Source organism: Aotus nancymaae, unplaced genomic scaffold (genome assembly GCF_030222135.1).
Source record: "Aotus nancymaae isolate 86718 unplaced genomic scaffold, 86718_ANA_hifiasm-v0.15.2.pri h1tg000058l, whole genome shotgun sequence".
Taxonomy (NCBI): domain Eukaryota; kingdom Metazoa; phylum Chordata; class Mammalia; order Primates; family Aotidae; genus Aotus; species Aotus nancymaae.
The window spans coordinates 44,132,277-44,153,983 of record NW_026988472.1 but is presented as its reverse complement, the minus strand read 5'-3'; the positions used below and the strand labels follow the sequence as shown (position 1 = coordinate 44,153,983).

The window sequence follows — 21,707 nt, the reverse complement described above, 5'->3', positions numbered from 1 at the left end:
AATAATATCAATGCACTAGGCCTGTGTACCACCCAATGTCCAACAAACTAATTGGTCCCCAAAGGTCCATTTATAATTGGTTGGTCCCTGCAGATGCCAGGCTTGGAGGCAATGCCACCCAATGTCTATTTCTGCCAACAGCACTTTCACAGTAACTCTTTACTCAACTACTTGGCTTAGAACCCAACAATGATATTAGACATGGAGAGAAAACGGGGTGAGAGTGGGGACACTGGGATGGGCCAGGTAGTCAGTGCTGTCATCATCCATCTCTGCCAAAGAAATCTGGTTTTCCCAGCATTAAACAGCAGGTGTGAGCTCTTTAATTAGGCAATAAAAATGGTAACTTGGCAGTGAAACTATAAACATGAAATTGTACAGCACCATGAATCTTTGGCACTAGGATTAATTTGACTGTCTATATTTTTTTTCTCATGATGCGGTTACTGAATATAGGTAAGAGACAAAACAGAAAAGCAAAGCCAGAATTCTCATTCCCACCTCTGTTCATTACTAGCTATCTAAAGTTTAGATATGCATTTAATAAACTTTTTCTCCCAAAAATGGGAATGGAAAGTGTAATGGTATACTTTATAGCACTTGATAAAAGATAAGTTGATTTTTATCAAACTTATGATACCAAAGCGTTCTATTTTATATAACAGAAGCTACCAAAGCCTTCTAATTTATATAACAGAAGCACATCTCAGGCTACTGTGGCCAACAGGTATCTCTCATTTCAATAGCTGCATTAATCAAAGTTAAATACTTTCCACATATAAATTAGATACAATGAAATTGTACTGTACAGAAGAAAAAAACTTCTGTTTTGCTTTATCAATAGTTTTCAGGCATAGTTTGAGAATAGTCAAATATTTTTTATTTGTATAAACATAAGTAGCACAAGTGCAATTTTGTTACATGGATATATTGTGGAGGATAATTAAACATTGACTCAAGTAGGTGCTGTGAGTAATCATTCCACTTAAAGGAAGAAAAGTATCTGAATATTTTGAGATTGCACTATGAATTCCATTTTGTTTCTTTTCTATTACAATCACAACTATCACAGTCATTTGTGATTTTTCTCGTAGTGAACCGCTCTCTGTACATGTTCATTAGCAATCCTCCTTGATTAGCTGCTGGAGGAATGTCACAGCTCTCTGGGGTCAGCCTAGGGACTGAGAATGTGGATATACTTTAGTTGGCACATTATCACATGGAAGTTACTTGCCCATGAGGAATGGAGAGGGCATCCAAGCTGTAAGGACATTTAGGTAATCCTTGTACAATGGTGGCTCATTCCTCTGCCCTAGAAATAAACATCAGGTAGAAAATGTCCCAAACAATAACAACAACTGGCCTCATGGCACAGGAAACAATATAGTGTCTGAACGCAGACAAACAAATTGTGGGGCTAAAGTAAATAACGACTTGATTTTCCACTTTGAACCTGGACTAAGGATGTAATTCATGAAAAAAATTGACCCAATAAAACCTGCCAACGTTTTCAAAAACTCCAAGACAGTACTGAAAAGAATATAAATGAGAAATACCTCTAAGAAATGTCAGTATGATGCCAAAACAAGTGAGCAACTAACAAATTCCACCGTCTAACTTATCTTTTCCAACTACAGATAAATGCTTATCTAGCACCATGAAACCCTAAACAACTTGACTGGTTCTACTTTCCCACCAGATATATTTGTAAACTACATAAGTTGTAAAGTCATCTAAATAATAAGTATTCTCCTTTCCCTTAATGAAAATAAACCCAGAGTAATTTGGCTGTCAACAACTATCATCTCTAGAAGAGCGAAACTACATTTTTCTTCTTTTTGTTGTGTTTTTTTGTAGCTTACCCTTCATATAAAACAGTAATTGTGAAAGAAATTTGAATTTATATACCACTTGGAAAATTTGACAGTCAATAAAAACTTACGGGGATACTTACTGTATGCACAAAAACTTATCCTCGGTGTCATGGGTACAGAATACATTACTGGATCTATATTCCCACAAGTATCACATACTTTAGTTGGGTGGGCAAAACAGATGCATGAAGTGAAGACTTAAACTGGATGATTCGATCTTTAAGTGCATTACAAATTCTAAAGATGGGCAAGACCACCATGGGCTAGAAAAGGCAAAGAAATTATCACCTTGGGGGTGGAATTTGGGCTCCTCCTTGAAGAATTACCTGGAAATAAACAGATATAAAATGTGGGAAATGTTTCTATGCTGGGAGAACAGTGTAGACCAGGGGTTTTTCACCTTATAACATTATTAACATTTGGGACTGGGTAGTTATTTGAATTAAAGGCAGTCTTTTGCATTGTTGGCTATTTAGTAGCATCCCTGGCCTCAACCCACTAGAAACCATAGCAACTCTTTACTTCTCAGATGGAACAACCAAAAACATCTTCAAACACTGCTGGCTGTTCTTGGGAGCAGCATCACTTCTGGTTGAGAACCACTAGACTAGATGTAGTTACCTGGGTTTGTTTTTTGTTTGTTTGTTTTTGTTTTTGCTTTCTCTCTCTCAGGGTTTTCCAACCTCAGAATTATTGGCATTTTGACTGTATAAGTCTTTGTTTTGGGTACTGTCCTGGGCATTATAGGATGTTTAGAAGCATCCCTGACCTCAACTTCTAGATGCCAATAACGCTGCTCCCTGGTTGTGACAACCAAAAATATCCCCAGACATTGCCAAATGTCCCCTGTGGTGAAAAGTCAACCTCATTTAGGAACCACTGGTGTAGACAAAGTCGTCACTGGGAATGGATTTGCCTTGCTCAGGGCTAAGCAAAATTGCTTAAACAAAATACAAAGCTTGTGTTATGAAAGAGTGCAATAAGATTGATTAACTAGGGTAGACACATGCTGTGCGAGGCCTTGAATACCAGAGACTGCATTAGGCAGCCACGGTAATTCCTAAGCAGATGTGTTTCAAAATCAAATTGGTGTTTTAAATTTTATTTCACAGAAGCAAAAGACTAGGTGCCATGGGGGAAGAACTGAATGCAGGGAAACCAGTTAGGAAGTTGTTATAATAACCAGGTGTTAGGTGTTGAAGGACAGGATTAAAGTGACATCTTTGGAATGGAGAGAGTAAAGAGTAAACCCAGGGTTGCTTTAGAGAAAGAAATGCTGAGTCTGTGCAATAGATTGAGTATTGGAGATGAAGACAAGGGAGGGGGAAACAGTGGTAAAACCAGGTTGCTAGTGAGAAGAAACATTTAAATGAGATGAATAAGGAGGAGGCGGCATTTAATAAATTTAATTTTGCAAACACTAACTGTAGCTATTTTAGAATTATCACAGAATGCTGGTGAGAGGCCAGGGCTGAGGGAATAATTTGGGAGCTTTAGAAACACAAAACCTTCATATCCTCAATGAATTCATCCACTCTTACATCTTCTTATTCCTGTGGCTTGATACAATAGAACTTTCCCTCTCACTCGCAGTATGCTCCACAGTGGGGTGGGTGGCCCTAGGTCTTTTGGGGATCCAAGCTTCTTCCATCTTACTGCACTGTCATCTTAAGCAGGTAACATCTAAGGTGGCTGCAGAAGGTATAGTCCTAAGGGCCTCATGGAAGATTTTAGAGGTCCTAACATGTAACTTCTGTCCACATTCCATTGAGGATCCAACAGAACTGGAAAATCTAGCTTACGCGTAGAGGAGATGAAATTCAGAAGAATATACCCAGTCTCTGTTTATAGGACTCAACATACACACACCACCACCACCACCCCCCAACACACAGAAATAAGAAGAAAGCTATAGGAGTTAATCAATTCATTGAGGATATGAAGACAGAGTGAAAATTGAGGAGGAAAGAGTTCAAGAAATACTAATACTAAATGGAAGAAGATGTCCCAAAGATAGTAAGGAAGATCAGATCATTCAGAGATGTTGTTGATTCACAGGTTAGAGAGCTTGGAAGAGAACCAACCTATATATACAGGTGAAAGTGCCAAGAAGAGGGGAGGTTAATTTACATAAGGAGGAAAATGTCTGCTTTGCCAATACTCTTGCTTTTGGGCACAAATAGCATCATAATAATTGTAAAAAACAAAACAAAACAAAAACCTCATACATCTATACCCCACCTCAAACCCATCATTAGCTTATCTTTACAAGCAGTTTGAAAGCGCAAACCTATCAGCTTGGCTTTGAATGCCTTCTTTTGCTAGTCCAGCCTACCTGTCCACCCCTCACCATTACCTCCCAGGTACCCAGCATATTCACTGGGTTGCTCATTATTCACAAGACCACCATACTCTCTCCCATCTTCATGGCTTTGCTTTTACAGTTTCTTCTACCCATCAAAGATCTGGCTCTCCCCAAGCCCTAAATCAAATGCTACACCACCTAGGAATAAAGCCTTTACTGCTGTTTCTGTCGACATCAACCTGCCCATATTCCACCAGACTTTTTTTTTTTTTTTTTTGAGACGGAGTTTTGCTCTTGTTACCCAGGCTGGAGTGCAATGGCGCGATCTCAGCTCACCGCAACCTCCGCCTCCTGGGTTCAGGCAATTCTCCTGCCTCAGCCTCCTGAGTAGCTGGGATTACAGGCACGTGCCACCATGCCCAGCTAATATTTTTGTATTTTTAGTAGAGACGGGGTTTCACCATGTTGACCAGGATGGTCTCGATCTCTTGACCTCGTGATCCACCCGCCTCGGCCTCCCAAAGTGCTGGGATTACAGGCTTGAGCCACCGCGCCCGGCCTCCACCAGACTTTTTATCCTTCCTTTACTTTGTCATGGGGAACTATCTACTTTGTATCAGTTATATGTTCATGTGACTGTCTCCCTCAGTAGACCATGGGATTCTTAAGTAGTGAAGCAGGGCCACTGAGATGTACATCCCCAAGAAAAACAAGATAACACTAAAGTCTAGGTCAGAGGCTGGAAAATGTTTTCCGTAAAGAGCCATATGGTATTTTAGGCTTTGTGGCCATTTGGTTTCTGTCACAACTACTCAACTGTGCCATTTTAGTGCAAAAGTATCCATAGACAATATGTAAATGAATGGCTGTCTTCCAATAAATATTTATGAAACAGGCAGTGGACTGGATTTGATCCATGGGCTATAATTTGCTGCTCCATAATCTATGTGAATGATACTTTCTGTAGCACAGCATGAGTGGGGTCCCCTGAAGTATAATCTGGGAAGTCCTGGAGAGAATTAATATACTTTTCAGTCATCTATGTATCTTTTGCCCCATCTCCCACCAGCACCTAGTACACCTTTCCATGTAGTAGGCTCTCAATGTTTGTTTTTGTTTTTCTGAATTAAATATGCCTGAAAAGTTACCAACTCAGTAAATCATAACAGCATTTTGAGAGCTTAATTACCTTTTAAAACTATCTTGCCTTTGCCCACTTTTGAATAGGATATGTTCTTCACATGTACCCCAAAACCTAAAATGCAATAAAAAAAATTAAAAAGAAAACTATCTTGCAAGTTTGTAGTAAAGTAGTTCAAGAAGGAATCATGTAAGCCCAAGAATCATAAAAGGAATGTGACAAGGGATGATGTAAGCTCAAAACATCTAAGGATTAGCAGCCGAAAGGAGAGAATCTGACAACAGAGCTGGGTAAAAGCAAAAAAAGGCATTTCAGTTCTGAGAAACCAGCACCAAGGAACACGACATCATATGTAATAGATGTCTCACAATACCCTCTAAATCCATGTGAATGATGCATTTAATGCCAGCACTTCAGTGCTGGAAAGATGTTCATAATTTGGAGGAAACTAAGAGACCAACCAAAATGATTAAGAGACTGGAAGGACTCATTTATGAGCAGCTATAAAAGAGCCAAATACGAGCTGGGTCTGCTGATTGCTAGAAGATGGGAAAAAGGTGTACAAATTACTGAATGCTGTAAACACCAGGAAGAGGAGGAATGATGGTCAGCTCTATTGGACTTAGCTGTTGGTATGCACATATCTCAGGCATTAACACATTCCTCTCATTATTGGGTCTTAAAACATTTATGTGCCATCTGAATAATATATAACTGTAAATGTTGTGATTGGTAATGTTCTATAATCACAGGAAAATTGGATTGCTCCAGAAGAGCAAATATAAGAAACTATTGTTTATTAAGGAAACAAATGTTCCAGAAATGTTAGGTGGGCTGACAGAATAAAAACTTACTAATAGTTCACTCCTAGAAGTATGAAATACATACAATTGTGGGTAATAGTATATCATTCATAACTGTTTAAAGTACAGCACAAAAATAGATATTTCCCTCCCTTGCTCCCTTCCTCCCTCCCTCCCTTCTTTCCTTCCTTCTGTTTCATTCAATCATTCAGTTATTCAACCTTCAGTCCATCTATCCACCATTGATCCATCTACCACGTATTTATCCACCATTCCATCTATCCATCCCACATAACTATTGCCTACCCACTATTTGCTAGGTCTTGTGCTGGTGATACAAAGTAACACTGCACAGGGCCTAAACTAAAAACAAAAACAAAAAAATAAACTTACAGTCTCAGAGTAGGGTCAGGGAATACTTTAAAATATAATTGGTCAGGCACAGTGGCTCACATCTCTAATTCCAGCACTTTGGGAGGCCAAGGCAGGCAGATCATTTGAGGTCAGGAGTTCGAGACCAGCCTGGCCAACATGATAAAACCCTGTCTCTACTAAAAAATACATATGTTATTCAGGTGTGGTGGCACGTGCCTGTCATCCCAGCTACTTGGGAGGCTGAGGCAGGAGAATAATTTGAACTTGGGAGGCAGAGGTTGCAGTGAGCTGAGATCACGCCACGGCACTCCAGCCTGGGAGACAATGCAAGACGCCATCTCAAAAAATATATACACACACACACACACACACACACACAATTGTAAGTTGAGTGAGATGAAGTTCATCTTCCATCACAAGTAAAAAGTGGGCTAAGAAGGCACAGATAGGTTCCATGAAGAGTGATAAGGGAACAAAGAAACATGGCCCCTAACTCAAATGAGAGAGAGGGGAAAGGTTGGGGACACTTCCCAGAAGAATTGATATCTGAGCTAAGTCCTAAAGAATTCTGAGGAGTGTATTAATCAGAAAGAGTGGGAATAAGCATCCTAGGTAGGAAGAATAATATGTTTAAAGGACTGGAGATAACAAAGTGCTAGATTATTTTGTCACAGCACATGTGGAACTGACACAAGTACTTCAGATTGTTTTAGACAAATAGTGTAGGGCAGATGGTGATCTTAAAAATCATAATTAGAATATATTATGACTGTGGGTGGGTTTTATTATCCTTACTTTTGCCTCCCAAAATTTCTCCACTAACAAAATCACAGCCTTATATGGCCAAATAATTGCATTTATGTAGCACTTACTCTGTGTTGGACTATTTTAAAGTCTTTATATATAGTAAGTGATTTTACCCACTTAACAACTCTATGTGGTAGGTACCATTATTGTTCCTATTTTAAAGATAAGGAATAGAGGCAGAGAGAGGTTAAATAACAGAGTTATACAGATACTAGCACAGCAGCATTTGTTACTTGGGGCATCTTGCTCCAGGATCTCTGCTTTTATGTCCACTGTGCTGCTGCAAACCTTCTAATTCAGGAGCCTATTTTCATATTGTTACCTCTGTAACTCACCTAAAAGGTGATGCAACAAATAATCAGGGACACAGTCAAATATTTTGGGAGAAGAATGTTTATAGCAGCAAAATTTATCATCATAAAATATAAAATAACCTATATGTCCTACAATGTGGAATGTTTAATCATGGTATAGACCATTAAGCAAGCATTTTAAATTATGATCCAGAAATTAACATGGGACATGCTCAGTATAAAGGTCAAAGGGAAATGCAAAGAAACAAATTATGATCCTAGCAGTGTGTTTGTGTGTGTTCAGAAAGGAAATCCACTAGTCAGACTGAGTTCCAATTCCAATCTTGACTCTGTCATTTATTTCTTTTGTGACTTTGGGTAATAATTTCACCCCTCTGTACCCCAGTTTTCTTATCAGAAAATTGAGATGAGTTGTTGTAAGAGTTAAAAAAATTCACACATGTAAAATGCTTAAAATGCTGGCAAGCACTTGATAGCTATGAAAATATAGGAAACCCTATTTAAAAATGAGAACTGGATAGTACATATTCAGATGGCAGTTTAATAAATATTCTTTGTAGTCTAGGAACCAATATTTTATAACTTCAATTATTTTTCCCTTTTACACTTGAAAAAAATTGTAAGTCGAGTGAGATGAGGGGCATTTTCCATTGCAAGTAAAAAGTATTTGCTTTCAGAATCTACTTTGTCAAATTGTAAGACTTACTAAACACTTAAGCAAACACTGAAGGGTTATCAAAGTTTTCTTTTTAACCAGATACCTTCTCAAGGCTAGATTCCTGACGTTTTACTTTGGTTGAATACTCTTAAATTGTGAGGATTTAAAACTATTTAAAATTGTGTTTTCATGTCATTTAGGATCAGTAAATTGAAGGAAATTACAAATTGGCTTTTGAAGAGCCTAAGGCCATAGTTTATTTCTCATCCACATTTTGAAATTATCTTAATTATATTGGTTTTTAAATGTTAATTTAAAAAATAGAGGGAAGTGAGCAGTTTTTAATAACAGCACCCAATCTATTTTGCCTCAAAGTCTTTCCTTTTTTAACTAAGAGAATAATTTATTATTTTTAATTGACAAGTAAGAATTGTATACATTTATGGTGTACAATTTATATTTCAATATATGAACATATCATGGAATGTCTAAATTGAGCTGCTTAACATATGCATTATTTCACATATTTATTTGTGGTGAGAACACTTAAATTCTACTCTCATCAAGGAAATTCTTGAAGTCATCTTTGGAGCTGGTCTCAGGAATAAAGCTACTGGTTCGGGGGCATGTGACTTTCACTGCTTTGCCCAGAATCTTCAAAGTCAAATCAATGGCTTAAGCACTTTCTTAAGAAAACGCTGGAAAATCCTTGACCAAGGAAATGAGGTTATTTTGCTGCTCACACCATTAGGAATCTGGTTTCCTGGCAAGCTTTCATAGCCTCTTTCTCTCTTTCTTCTCTCTTTGTGTGTCTCTCAGGTCTCCTATGTAAAGGCGATTGACATCTGGATGGCGGTGTGCCTTCTGTTTGTGTTTGCTGCCTTACTGGAATATGCAGCAGTGAACTTTGTCTCCAGGCAACACAAGGAGTTCCTGCGCCTCCGAAGGAGACAGAAGAGGCAGAATAAGGTACGATTGGCCCTCAGTTCAGACAATGTAGAGCCTGAGTTGGTTCGCCAGACAATGTAATTGAGAAAACAGAAGAGCACACAGTAAGCAAGAAGCCAAGGTTAATTATTGTTCTGATTTGTCCTACTACGCTGACTCCGTGCTCAGCTTAGGCCTTTAAAATTGGGGAGGATTGTCAGATTCAGCAAATAAAAATACATGTCATGGAGTTAAACTGGAATTTCAGATAACAACAATTTTTAATATAAGCAGATCCTAAATATTGCATGGGACATACATTAAAAATTGTTTATCTGAAATTCAGATTTAACTGGGCTCCCTATATTTTATCTGGCAACTCTAATTGGGGATATATACTCAATTTGACAAAGTTATTTTAAAATCCTGGTTCTTCTGAATATTGACTCTGTGTGTGTGTGTGTGTGTGTGTGTGTGTGTGTGTGTGTGTATTTGACTGTGACTGTGTGTGCACATCACTGATTTGATTGACTTTTTTCATCAAATGCTCTGCCTTTATGTAAATAATGTCGTGCCCACGTAGTCTGCAACTTGATAAATCCAGTGAGACTGAGCTCATTATTTCAACTTAAACTTTAGTGAAGAATCCTAAGCTTTACACTGTCCAGAGACTTGAGGTTTGAAATGCATAGCTCAAGATCTCCAGTCCAGTGGTTCTCAAACTTGCCTACACATTAGAATTGCCTGGGGATATTTTTAAAATCCCAAGACTTAGACACTCCTTATACAGTTAAATCTCAGTCTTAGGAGGGGCACCCACCTCAGTATTTCTGCAGCTCCCCAGGCAATTCTGGTGCGCAGACATGTTTGGAAAGCACTGTTCTGGTTTATAACCCAATCTCATAGAGGCTATCAAAAGGCTTGCACCTGTTTTCCATTTCAAACTCTGGGAGAGAAGCATGGCCTTTGATATGGAGAATGTTACCTACTGTAACAATATTGCTTGAGAACTAAAGTTAAAATTTTATGTACAGTAGAGAGAGAGAGATTTTTCAAAATCTGTTCCAAAAAATATTTGAAAAATTAAACCTGTTAGTGAAGTAATAGTTACATGCTACTCTGTTGGAATGAAAACAAAAACGTTTCACAGTCACTATTAATGCTGCAAATACCTAGATGTAAAGCTGAATATTTGTTGTGAGTTAGACGTTGCTTATATTGAGTTTCTGCGAGTATGAGCTGAGTTCTGACTGCATCTACTAAAAGGTTTCCTGCACATACTCTGGGCTGGAAGAGATAAATCTATCCTGTTAGCTGCCCTGTCTCGCTCTTCATTACCTCTCAGGAACATTTTGTCCTGCCATAGATAAGGAAAACAAGTGAAGAAACACAAATATCCTCTTTGCTGTACATTACCTTTCAATATTGTGCCTTTCTCAGTTTTCTCCTTACTGCCTCCCTGTTGGTGCTAAGGTTTCTTTAATCGCATTCACAGAAGTCCAGCACACAGCAGCACAATTTCAGGATCACTTGTGCCACACAGAAAAGATTCTTAGATTATGATGGTATTTCAACACAAAATAGTATAGAGTTAAAAGAACTCATACTGCAACTGCCTATTAGTCAGTGGATGGTTTAAGTCCTTCAACAACTTCTTTTACATACAGTAATATTGCCCTGGTTTCCCAAACTTACCTTATCATAATAAGACTCATCTAGGACCCTTGTGAAACATACTAATTATCAGTAAAATTCCTTTCAGATGTTGATTTATAATGTTGGGTGGAATACAAGAATCTGTACTCTTAATAAGCACTCTAGGTGATTCTTACAATGAGATAAATTTAAGAAACACTATCCTGGCTTACTGACTGTATGCTCTTCTAGACCAGAGATTAAAAATGGGTTTCATTTTGCTTCCCAATTCTAAATAATTGGTAGGGTATTTTTGAAATGCTGTGTGAAAGATTCTTAGACTGTATCTGGGCTCTGTGGGAATGAGATCTGTGATTAATTAGCAATGTCTGGCATTACATAATCAGACTACTCACACAGGTTAAATATATGTATTTATTCATTCAACAGATGTTTATTGAGCACCTACTATGCTTAGACATAGTAGAGAATGAGAGAGATAAAGAAGTAGAAAATGAGGTTGAAGAATAGGTGATTTCAGATTTATTTGCAGGCCAGTATAAAGCATTGTATTTTACTCTAAGTGATTGGAATCCACTAATTAGTTTCAATATAGAAAATATGCTATTGAGTGCATAGCAGCAGATAAGTTAGGAGGCTACTGTAGAAATATAGGTGGGCCGGGCGCGGTGGCTCACGCCTGTAATCCCAGCACTTTGGGAGGCCAAGACGGGTGGATCACGAGGTCAAGAGATCGAGACCATCCTGGTCAACATGGTGAAACCCCGTCTCTACTAAAAATACAAAAAATTAGCTGGGCACGGTGGCGCGTGCCTGTAATCCCAGCTACTCAGGAGGCTGAGGCAGGAGAATTGCCTGAACCCAGGAGGCGGAGGTTGCGGTGAGCCAAGATCGCGCAATTGCACTCCAGCCTGGGTAACAAGAGCGAAACTCCATCTCAAAAAAAAAAAAGAAAGAAAGAAATATAGGTGGATATGTTGATGGCTTAGCTTATGGTATTAGTCTGAGAATGAAGGAGAATGAAGGAAAGTGGTTAGGTTCAGGATTCTTTCATTTGTTTCACAAAAATTTATTTACTTCTTACTATGTGCCAGGTACTGTCTAAACCCTTAGAATACATTGCTTCAAAGGAGAGAAAAAAACACAACTTTTTGATGAAACTTACATTCTACTGGTTATGCTTTGGAGGTAAAACCAATAGGTCATGCTAATGTATTTTATGTGAAGAGGTGAGAAAATGAAAGAAGTTGAATATGACTCAAAGATTTTTGGCTTGAGCAACTGGGTAGGTAGTGTTACCATTTATTAAGATAGGGACTATTGTGACAAGCACAGATTTGGGTTGGAACTCAACTCATATTTTTATGCTCTTAAGTTCAGATGCCCATGAGATATCTCGGCAAAGTTGGCAAGTGATGAGATAGAAATATATGCTCAAGAGAGGAATGAAATCTGGAAATGTTTATTTGGCAGTGACCAGCAAATAGATACTGTTTTAAACCCACAAAACTAGGTGAGATTACACATTAAGATAATAGAAGCAAAAAAAGCTATGAGAATGGAGCATTACATCATTGAGAAAGCCTATCTAGAGTAGAACGGGCAGTAAAAGGAACAAAGGAAATGGTGGCAAACTTTAGATATCACCTGCAATTGCCTTTACTGTGCAGGGGAACATAGAAGATGGTATGGAATAAAATGTGTACTCATGGGGGATTTTGTTTTCACAAAATAGAAGATAAAAGAATGTATTTGATAAAGGGAAGACTCATGAAAAGGGAGGTATTCACACTGCAGTGAAAGGAGAACATAATTTCAAGGACAAATGTCTTGAGAAGGTAAGAAAAAATACAATTCAGAGCAAAGGGTCAGGGTTGGCTTTACATGGAGACAATTATTTCATCCATTTTAACAATGACTTAAATTATTGCCAATTCATAGATGAAGATACTCAAGCACAAATAAGTTAAATAGCTTCTTCATTCTCATGAGCCAGGAAGTGGCATAGTGGATTTGAAGTGAGATACTGTGTTCCCAGAGTCTGTGTGCCTCACCGTTGTACAAACAGAATGGGAGAATGACTATGGTTGCTAGTCGATTGGTATGTCCAATGATGGTAAGATGAAGGAGCTCCTAACTAATAGCTCCTATCATGTCCATGAATTCTGAGGCTAGCTATCAGCTAAGAGTATGGTGAAGAAATACAGGTTTGAGGAAGAAGTAGCAACTATTAAATGTTAGTTTGGGAGAGTAAGAAAGCATTCTGCTCCAAGAAGAGAGATGGAGCAGAATGCTGAGGCAGAGGCAGTGGGAGTGCCCACATGGGAACTGTGGTTATGACTTTAAAGTGTGAACAATCAGGAGGTATGTGTTTTCCCCCAGCAAGCTTCCAGGCTCAGGTTCAGGTACTGAGATAACAGGTACTTGAGTTTAAATACAACTGAAGTTTTGCCAGGTGAGCAGGAAAGTGAGTGAAAGACAAGAAGATGATAGAGGAGTCGAAAGAAGAGAAGTTAGAAGGGAAGAAGAAAGGAAGGAAGAAACAAAGAAAGGAGAAGAAGGAAGGAAGAGAGAGTGGGAGGGAGGGAGGGAGGGAAGGAGAGATGGAAGTGAAGTTAAGGGAGCTTGCATGGCAGTAGTTGCACTGATAAACCAGAAATTCTAAGGTGGATAAGAGGGGGCAGAACATGAAAGAGACATTAAGTATGAGAGAGAGAGAGAGACTCAAAATTAAGATTTCACAGGAAGTAAAGACAAAGATAAGGTTATGATCATAAATAAGCATATGGGACTAAGGTTGAGTGGAGAAAAAATTATTGACAACAAGGCAGTCGAGGAATTGGAAGGCCTAGAATGGGGTCTATTATCTATGTGAATATTTAAGAACCCCCAGAAAAGATGACATTAGTATGAGTGTTGGGTTGACAGGGAAATGGATGCTAAAGTCATCAACTAATAAAGGATAACAGCACAGATAGATAACAGCAGCAATAAGGAAAATCAGTGGCGAAGTCTAATGACCTGAACTTCAGAGACGCCAAAGGAGCTGGGTTTGAGGAAGGAGGATAAAGATATGGTTTGGGCATTGCAATGGGGAGCAAAAAGGATACCTTACATTAAAAGATGTCTTAGAGATGGCAGTTAGTTACAATCTCTGCTATGTTTATTGAGAAATGCAAGTTTGATTGTTTTACATGGAGATGTTCTTGAGTTTGTGCATCTCAAAATGGCTATTCAGAACACAACGTTTTATTACCAAAGTTAAGTCTTGAGGGGAGTTGAAGAGCAAATTAAATCATACTTAACCTTTGCAGTCAAGGTTCCTAATTATCATCGATGATTGAATTTTGAAAAACACAGGCAAGAGACATTTCCAATTATTTGTCCCTTAAGAAAGGCAGCATTTCTCCATTTTTAAAAAAGTCTGAACCATGGTTAGAAAAAAAATAACAGGAGCTAACATTTATTGAGGGCTTACTATATGCCAGGTACTGTTCTAGATACTTTACATATAGTAATTCATTTAATCACTACGACTGTGTGAGTAATGCAATCATACAGCCCAGTTTATCTGGGAAAGTCTTGATTTAGGTCTATTTTTCCAATACCTTGCGTGATTTAAAATTTGTCCTGGATTACTCATTTTAAATAAAATGGTTTTTATTAATAGTTGCATTAAAATAAATGGAAATGGGTTTGGTTGACCTCCACTTTATTTTTTTTAATTTATTTTTTATTTTTATTTTTTTTTCTTGACCTCCACTTTATAGACTTGGCTTCTGTCATAGGGCGATCCTCTGGTATGGAGGTATGCATATGCAGTGAACAAGTTCTCACTTTAACACATGGTGAAATCTAATAGAAAAAAAAATAGTCACTACTATCCAAGCCTCTTTTCTTGATGTGTTACAGATGCAGTGTCATAACTAACACTCCCTTTCCAGGATAGCTTGCAGGGAGCTTGCTTATAAAATGAAGTGCAATTTGGACACCAGAGGCTGGGGACAGATGTTGGTCTTTGTCAGTGATGGGTCACTGCTGCCCCTACTGGTCACTTGGGATACCAGCCTTGTTCTATGGCATGGCATGCAAAATATGAAGCCACCAGGCTATGACTTGGTAGGGTCAGTGGAAAACATGGAAAATCATAGGTTCCGTAAACATGAAACAAAAAGGAAAGAAAGCCTGAGCAGTCTTGCTGTCGAGCGTCTGAATTCTCATAATTGAGTGATTTTGTCATTTTCTGTATGATATAAATCTGTTTTAACTGTTTTATTGTTTGATAGTACTTTTTTTTACTTGGCAATGGTCAACATTATAGACTTGTAATGTCTGTCAGTACCACTTGCCACTTCCAAAATTGTCCTTGTTTGGATTGAATTAAGTGAATAAATTACCTAGTAACAATGAAGATAGTGTTCTTATCTCAATTTACAAATGAGGAAACCAATGCAAAAAGCAAACAGGGTGAGGCAAGTGAGTCACACAAGTACAGGGTCAGATCCTGTTTGATTTTTGATTTGATGTTTTGTTCACCATGGATTTTTTGTATTAATAATGATATTTTAAAATGTTGCATTAAATATCATTTTGGTACTGGAGCTTTGGGTACCCCCTCAAATTTTGCTCCTGAGGCCTCACTTGTTTTCCCCTAGTTTGGGACCCACCTAGTCATGAACTACTAAATTAAATTAATTTTCACAGGCTCTAAATGCGTTGTGACCTAAATTTTTTTTTTTTTTTTGAAAAAAATCATTTAAAAATGTTAAATATTCCGGCCAGGAATGGTGGCTCACACTTGCAATCCCAGCACTTTGGGAGGCTGAGGTGTGTGGATCACCTGAGGTCAGGAGTTCAAGACCAGCCAGTCTGGCCAACATGTAAAATGCTGTCTCTACTAAAAATACAAAAATCAGCTGGGCATGGTCGCTTGTGCCTGTGGTCCCAGCTACTCAGGAGGCTGAGACAGGAGAATCACTAGAACCCAGGAGGTGGAAGTCGCAGTGAGCTGAGATCATGCCACTATACTCAAACCTGGGCGACAGAGTGAGACTCCATCTTAAAAAAAAAAATAAGGTAAATATTCCCAAGGCAAATTGTCATCTCTTTAATTTCCCACCGAGAAACTGACCTCTGAAATTACATACAGGTTGATATTTTTAGAAGGTATAACAAAACACAAGAGCAGATCATCGCCCAAAAAGACAATGACATTAAGCTTTATTCAAGGAAGGTATTTATTGAGAGAACACCTGAGATTACATTTACATGCATGGGAAGAGTGGTGTTTACTGAGCAATCAAGTTATCAAATGGGGTCACTTTCAAGGAGTTGCCAGGCAATGTGCAATTAGGTGTATTTGCTTTGATTATCTTTTCTAGGTTTTGCAAAGTAGCCACTGTCAATTTTATCAAACCAGTTTCTCAGAAACAATCACGCCCAGATCTTCCCTGACAGAACTGGCCAACCCTAGTCTATTAGAAGCTGATGCCCCATGTCAATGCAATAAAACCCTATTTTAATGTTATCTCCTCAGCTCCAGTAAGAAACATGCATGCACACCATGTGAAGTTATAAAAACTTCTCTATAATGCAGCCTCACGTGCATTTATCTCCCATATTCATTTTATATCTGGCTGTACCATACCTTACTTCTGCCAGTGTGCCTAATTTCAGATGTTTCCATTTACCCAGAGAGCCCTGACTTCTTTTTGTTCAGCTACTAAATAGAAATTGTGGCTGCTTGGGAATATGATTATGGCATGTAGGCCACCTAATGACAAGTTGCCTTTTACTTATTTTTCTTCTATTTTGTTTTGTTTTATTTGACACATACTAGTTGTATGTATTTGTGGGGTACAATGTGAGGTTTTGAGGTTTTATACATTGTATTATGATCAAATCAGGATAATTACTATATCAATCATATGAAACTTATTTCTTCATCAAATCATCTCTTCTAGATATTTTGAAATATACATTAACTATTTTCACCCTACTGTGCAATAGAAGACCAGAACTTATTCCTCCTAACTGTAACATGGTACTCATTGACTAACTTCTCATCTCTCTGTCCCCCTCGTTTTCTCTAGCCACTGATAACCACTATTACACCCTCTACCCCCATGAGATCAAATTTTTTAGATTCCACATATGAGTGAGATCATGTCCTTTGCAGGGACATAGATGGAGCTGCAGGCCATTATCCTCAGCAAACTAAGAACAGAAAACCAAATACCACTTGTTCTCACTTATAAGTGGGAGCTAAATGATGAGAACGCATGGACACATAGAGGGGAACAACACTTGAAAGGTAGTCTAGGCATGACTGATGTATAATATGAAATGGCAGTAGTATCCCCTATCTTGATCTGGACTTTTGAATACTTTTAATAGAGCACTGAATTATAGTATTGCTTTTAAGTAGTCATATTCCATGACTGGCTCATTTTGAACTTGCTAATGCTTATTAAACGCCCAGATTTTTTTCTATTTAACACACATACCTGTCAAGTTATCCCCTCTTGATTTTGCTGTTGATTTTTTTTCTAACCCAAAGAAAGGACTTTATATTTATTCCTGTAAATTTTCCTTTTGTTGAAATTGGTCATTGTTCTAGATTGTATTAATCTTTGTGATACTGATTCGGTCATTTGGAAAATCAGGTATAACTTCTAGATTTGTACCATAGGCAAATAATTGTCAATGCCCTTTAGCCAAAGACCACCAGGAACAAACCTGTAGTTAAACAAGGTGGGTTTACTACTCTTTGCAGTGATGGAGAACACATACAATGAAGGGTTGAGGGTGATGGTCTCCATCCAAAAATTGCTTGATTTGAAGGGGCAAAGTCTAAGGAAGCAGGAGTGTACTCTAGATTAGATACTGTCAGAAAGTGGGCAAAATTCGATGATCTTAATAAATCTTATTTATAGAAAGGCAGACTAGAATGGAATAAAACCGTAATTGTTTAAAAAAATTAGCAGTAATTTTAACCAAGAAAGAAGGATGTTTAGTATTTTGTAAGTAGCATAGTGACCTGTTTTGTCTGTGCTTAGACAAAATCATGAAGTGGCCTTGTTTTGTCTCACTTTACCAGGGTCTTAGGCTAACTTTGTCTAAGGCAACTTGGAGTTGTGGTTTTCTCCTCCTAAAATGAAGGGGCTAAATTGCCAACATTCAAATAGAGGCTTTCTAACGTAACAGTTCTGTGATTTTGGTAGGCAGTGTACTTAAACAAAACTCTCTGTACCTGTTTCAGAGGCACAGAGATGAATAATAATATTTACCTTATAGAATTGTAGTGAAAATGTGCTTCCCTGGATAAAGCTCATAAAACAGGCCTTGACACATAGTAAGTTCTATGTTTAGTGATTGCTCATTTTGTGTCTACTTTCTCTACCACATAGGCATGTAGCAAACTCTGGGTCATAAGGTTTTTGTGTTCAATGTATTGGCGAAAATGCTGCACAAAGCAAGTCAAGTATCTTAGAACGGCTACAATAGCTCTTACATTTTTACTCTTACTGTCTTTCTTCCACAAAGGGAAATTAGATTGCATGGCAAAATATGGCCTATATACAACTTCTAAAATAACTTTATTCATAGGAATAAAATAATGAGTTTGTGTTTTCACTCTGCAATATCTAAACAAGAGAGGAGTGGAAATAACTAGGCAGAAGCTAACCTCTTACGTTTTGCCTTCCATTGATACTGGCTGTGACTAAACTAGGTCTTAAATGCATAGAAACTTTCCCCTAATGTAGAGAGCCCATTAAGATCCTTCAAAACCAATTAGAATGTAAACTGACTTTGAAAGAAGGCTGTTGGAATGCAGATGTCACTACCACTAAGTCTAATCAACAAATCTAAGCAAATGAAAAACCCATTGAATTACAATTAGAGTGGGGTCAACCTTTGAGAATCCTGCTTAAGGCTTCTTACCTTTTTCTCTTCCTCTCCAAAAGCTTAGAGGAGTAGTTCTAAACCTAGGGCAATTTTGCCCCCAGGGGACATTTGACAATGTCTGGAGACCTGTTTAGCTGTCATATCTGGGAAGGGATGCTACTAGCATCTAGTAGGTAGAGACCAGGGATGTGGCTAAACGTCCCAGGATATACAAGACAGCAGCCCACAACAAAGAATTGCCTAGGTGTAATGCTGATAGTGGTGCAGTGGAGAAACTCTGGTTTAGAACATTGTCAGGCTATATTTCTTGATATGCAAAAGCCTCAACTGTTTTCTCTTTCTTGTATACAAATCATGTCTCACCTGCAAACATTATCTGCACACCATCAGAAGAGCTCTTTCAATTCTGCTAACCTCAGTCAAACTCTTCCTGCAAGATCTGTACATAAGTGGAGCCCACTGGGTGATGGCATGTTGTCTTACCCTTATATTAGAAAAAGGCAAATTCTATCCAGCAGCCTGTCACTGAAATTTGGTTTCTTTATCCAAATGTATACTCAATCGAGTATGAAGGAAAGCTCCATCTGACTGGCTTCATTAATTAAGATACAAATCATGTGGCTCCATATAACACATGCCCTGAGAAAACAGATCTATGATGCTATGCTTCATGCATGAAGTAAGGCAGGGTCTGCATCTGGAAAATACTAGGTTCAGACTCTGAATTAATATCCAGATTCTGTTAGATGGAGAGGCTTCTATGTGGGTAGGAAAAAAAATGTTATTTATTACACCTATTTAAGAAATGCTCAGTAGTGTGGAAAGTCATAATGAAATTTTTAGGATCAATACCTGGATGTGTGTGATTCAGCAGATACACACAATGATGTTAGTATAAAAAGAAAGGGAAGACAGTGGGACAGCATTCAATAGAAGAACCTGTGCAACCCTGGTTGTGGGACCCCGACCCACGGAGGCAGGCAGGCGCTCGACCGACAAGAGGCAGGAAGCGTGGTGACCAGTACCGACTTTATTGGGATCTCTGGGCGACTCCGGCGGGCAGGGAGGAATCGCGCGCGCTTTCTTTGTTCAATCTGTTTTATAGGGGCAGAGGGCCTGGGGCAGCGGGAGAGCTGATCTGGCAGGTAGTGATAGGCTAGGGGGAGTTGACCTGGCGGGTAGTGATTGGCCAGGTTGGTTGCTAGGCAGGAAACCTGCCGGGCGGAAGTTTGTGGGAGGGGAGGTTACGGGAGAGCTGATGGGGTGGATGGTGATTGGTTCAGTGACCGGCCGGGCGGGAAGGTTGCTGGTCTCGGGCCGGGCCTGGATGGAATGAGATAAGGGCCCCTCCCTGCAGGGGAGGAAGGGCTACCTTTGTCGGGAATTAGGCCCTTTCCACATGGCCGGGGAACGGGGCCAAAAGTCCCCTACCAGACAGAACCTGTTTAGCTGTCATATCTGGGAAGGGATTTCAACCATTCTAGAAGGAATCCAGTGGAAATGTTTTTATTCAATTTGTTACGAAAACTGGGAGAAGGCATATAAGAAGCTTCACTACTTAGAACAGCAATAAGCACAGGAATTGAGAATAACCCATAATAAGCACACTTGTCTAGTCAGAGACCAATGCTTCTCAAACTTTGGTGCACATTAGAATCAGCTGGAGGCCTAGAGACTTATGATTCAGTAGGCCAGAACAGGACCCAATATTTTATTTCTCTAACAAATGCCAGGTGACAAGTGATGGTCCAGAAAACCCCTAAAATACCTTTTAGTAATAGCAATGCTATAATCATACTTCATACCTTTGCTACTAGTATGTCCATAGTCATATCCAAGACATTAACCCCAGTGATTGATTCCATGTTGGGAAATTGGTCACTGAAAGATTAACAAACAAGAGAACAAGGTGTTTTGTAAAAGATGTTTAGACTCAAAATCCCAATAGGTCTCCTTTGTCCTTTTCCTTGGAAAGGAAACTCCATAATCATAACTCTTTTTTTTTCCTTTCAAGAAGAATATCATGAAATGGTGTGTGTTCTCTTTTAACATTTTTTTCCATATTCTGCCACCTGTTTGCACAAGGTGTTTAAAGAAGATTTCATAGATCATTAAGGCAACAACTGCTCCCTTAGCAAGCATGATGTTGAAAAGGTTGTAACTGCTTCCCCAGGGAAGCCAAAGGTGTGTTTGTTTTTTATATTAAAAGTTGAGGAGTTTAGATGAGTCTTTAACAGGCTTGCATGGATAAAGATTTGGACTTTATTGTGAAACATTATGAATAAATAAATGTCATGGTACTTTGTAATTGCCTATATCACTAGGATATAGAGCTGCTGCTTGACAGGGACATAAAGACCTGAAGTATTTTTAAGGTGTTTTCTTCTAAGCATGTTCCATTTTTCTAGGTATTATGACAGATTGTTATGTTACAGCTTGCAATATGGAATTCTCTTGCAAAATATGAAGCAATTTGTAGAAGTAGTCCTGCAAATGAAACCCCTGTGGTTTTAGTGTCTCCTTCCAATTGTTACTTTCATCTCAGACCATTTCCCATTTTCTTTCCCACATTTCTTTCTACTGAATCACATTTTCCTGTCTCTAATTTTATTTTTCTTTTCTTTTCTTTCTTTTTTTTTTTTTTTTGAGATAGGGTTTCACCAAGTTGGCCAGGCTGGTCTTGAACTCCTGACCTCGTGATCCATCCATCTCAGCCTCCCAAAGTGCTGGGATTACAGGCATGAGCCACTGCACCTGGCTCTAATTTTCTATTCTTCTTAATTTTCTTCTTCCCTTACCCTTAGTCTCATCTCTTCAGACTATCTCATTTTGTTCATTCATTCATATACTCAGTGTAAATGTATTGCATACTTACTATGAGCAATCCACAAAGTCCAATAGACTCTGCCCTTGAAACTCACAGTCCAGGGAAAAACAAG

At 38.6% G+C, this 21,707-nt stretch overlaps 1 protein-coding gene across 3 annotated transcripts in view; it reads left to right on the top strand.

Moving 5' to 3' along the window:
* The window catches only part of GLRA2 (glycine receptor alpha 2), a 210,667-nt gene that overhangs the window by 148,700 nt on the left and 40,260 nt on the right, over nucleotides 1–21,707 (top strand). For all 3 annotated transcript variants that reach the window (XM_012434894.2, XM_012434899.3, XM_012434908.2), the window contains one exon: nucleotides 9,097–9,246. In XM_012434894.2, the coding sequence (XP_012290317.1) occupies nucleotides 9,097–9,246 (150 nt within the window). The remainder of the gene's footprint in view (nucleotides 1–9,096; nucleotides 9,247–21,707) is intronic.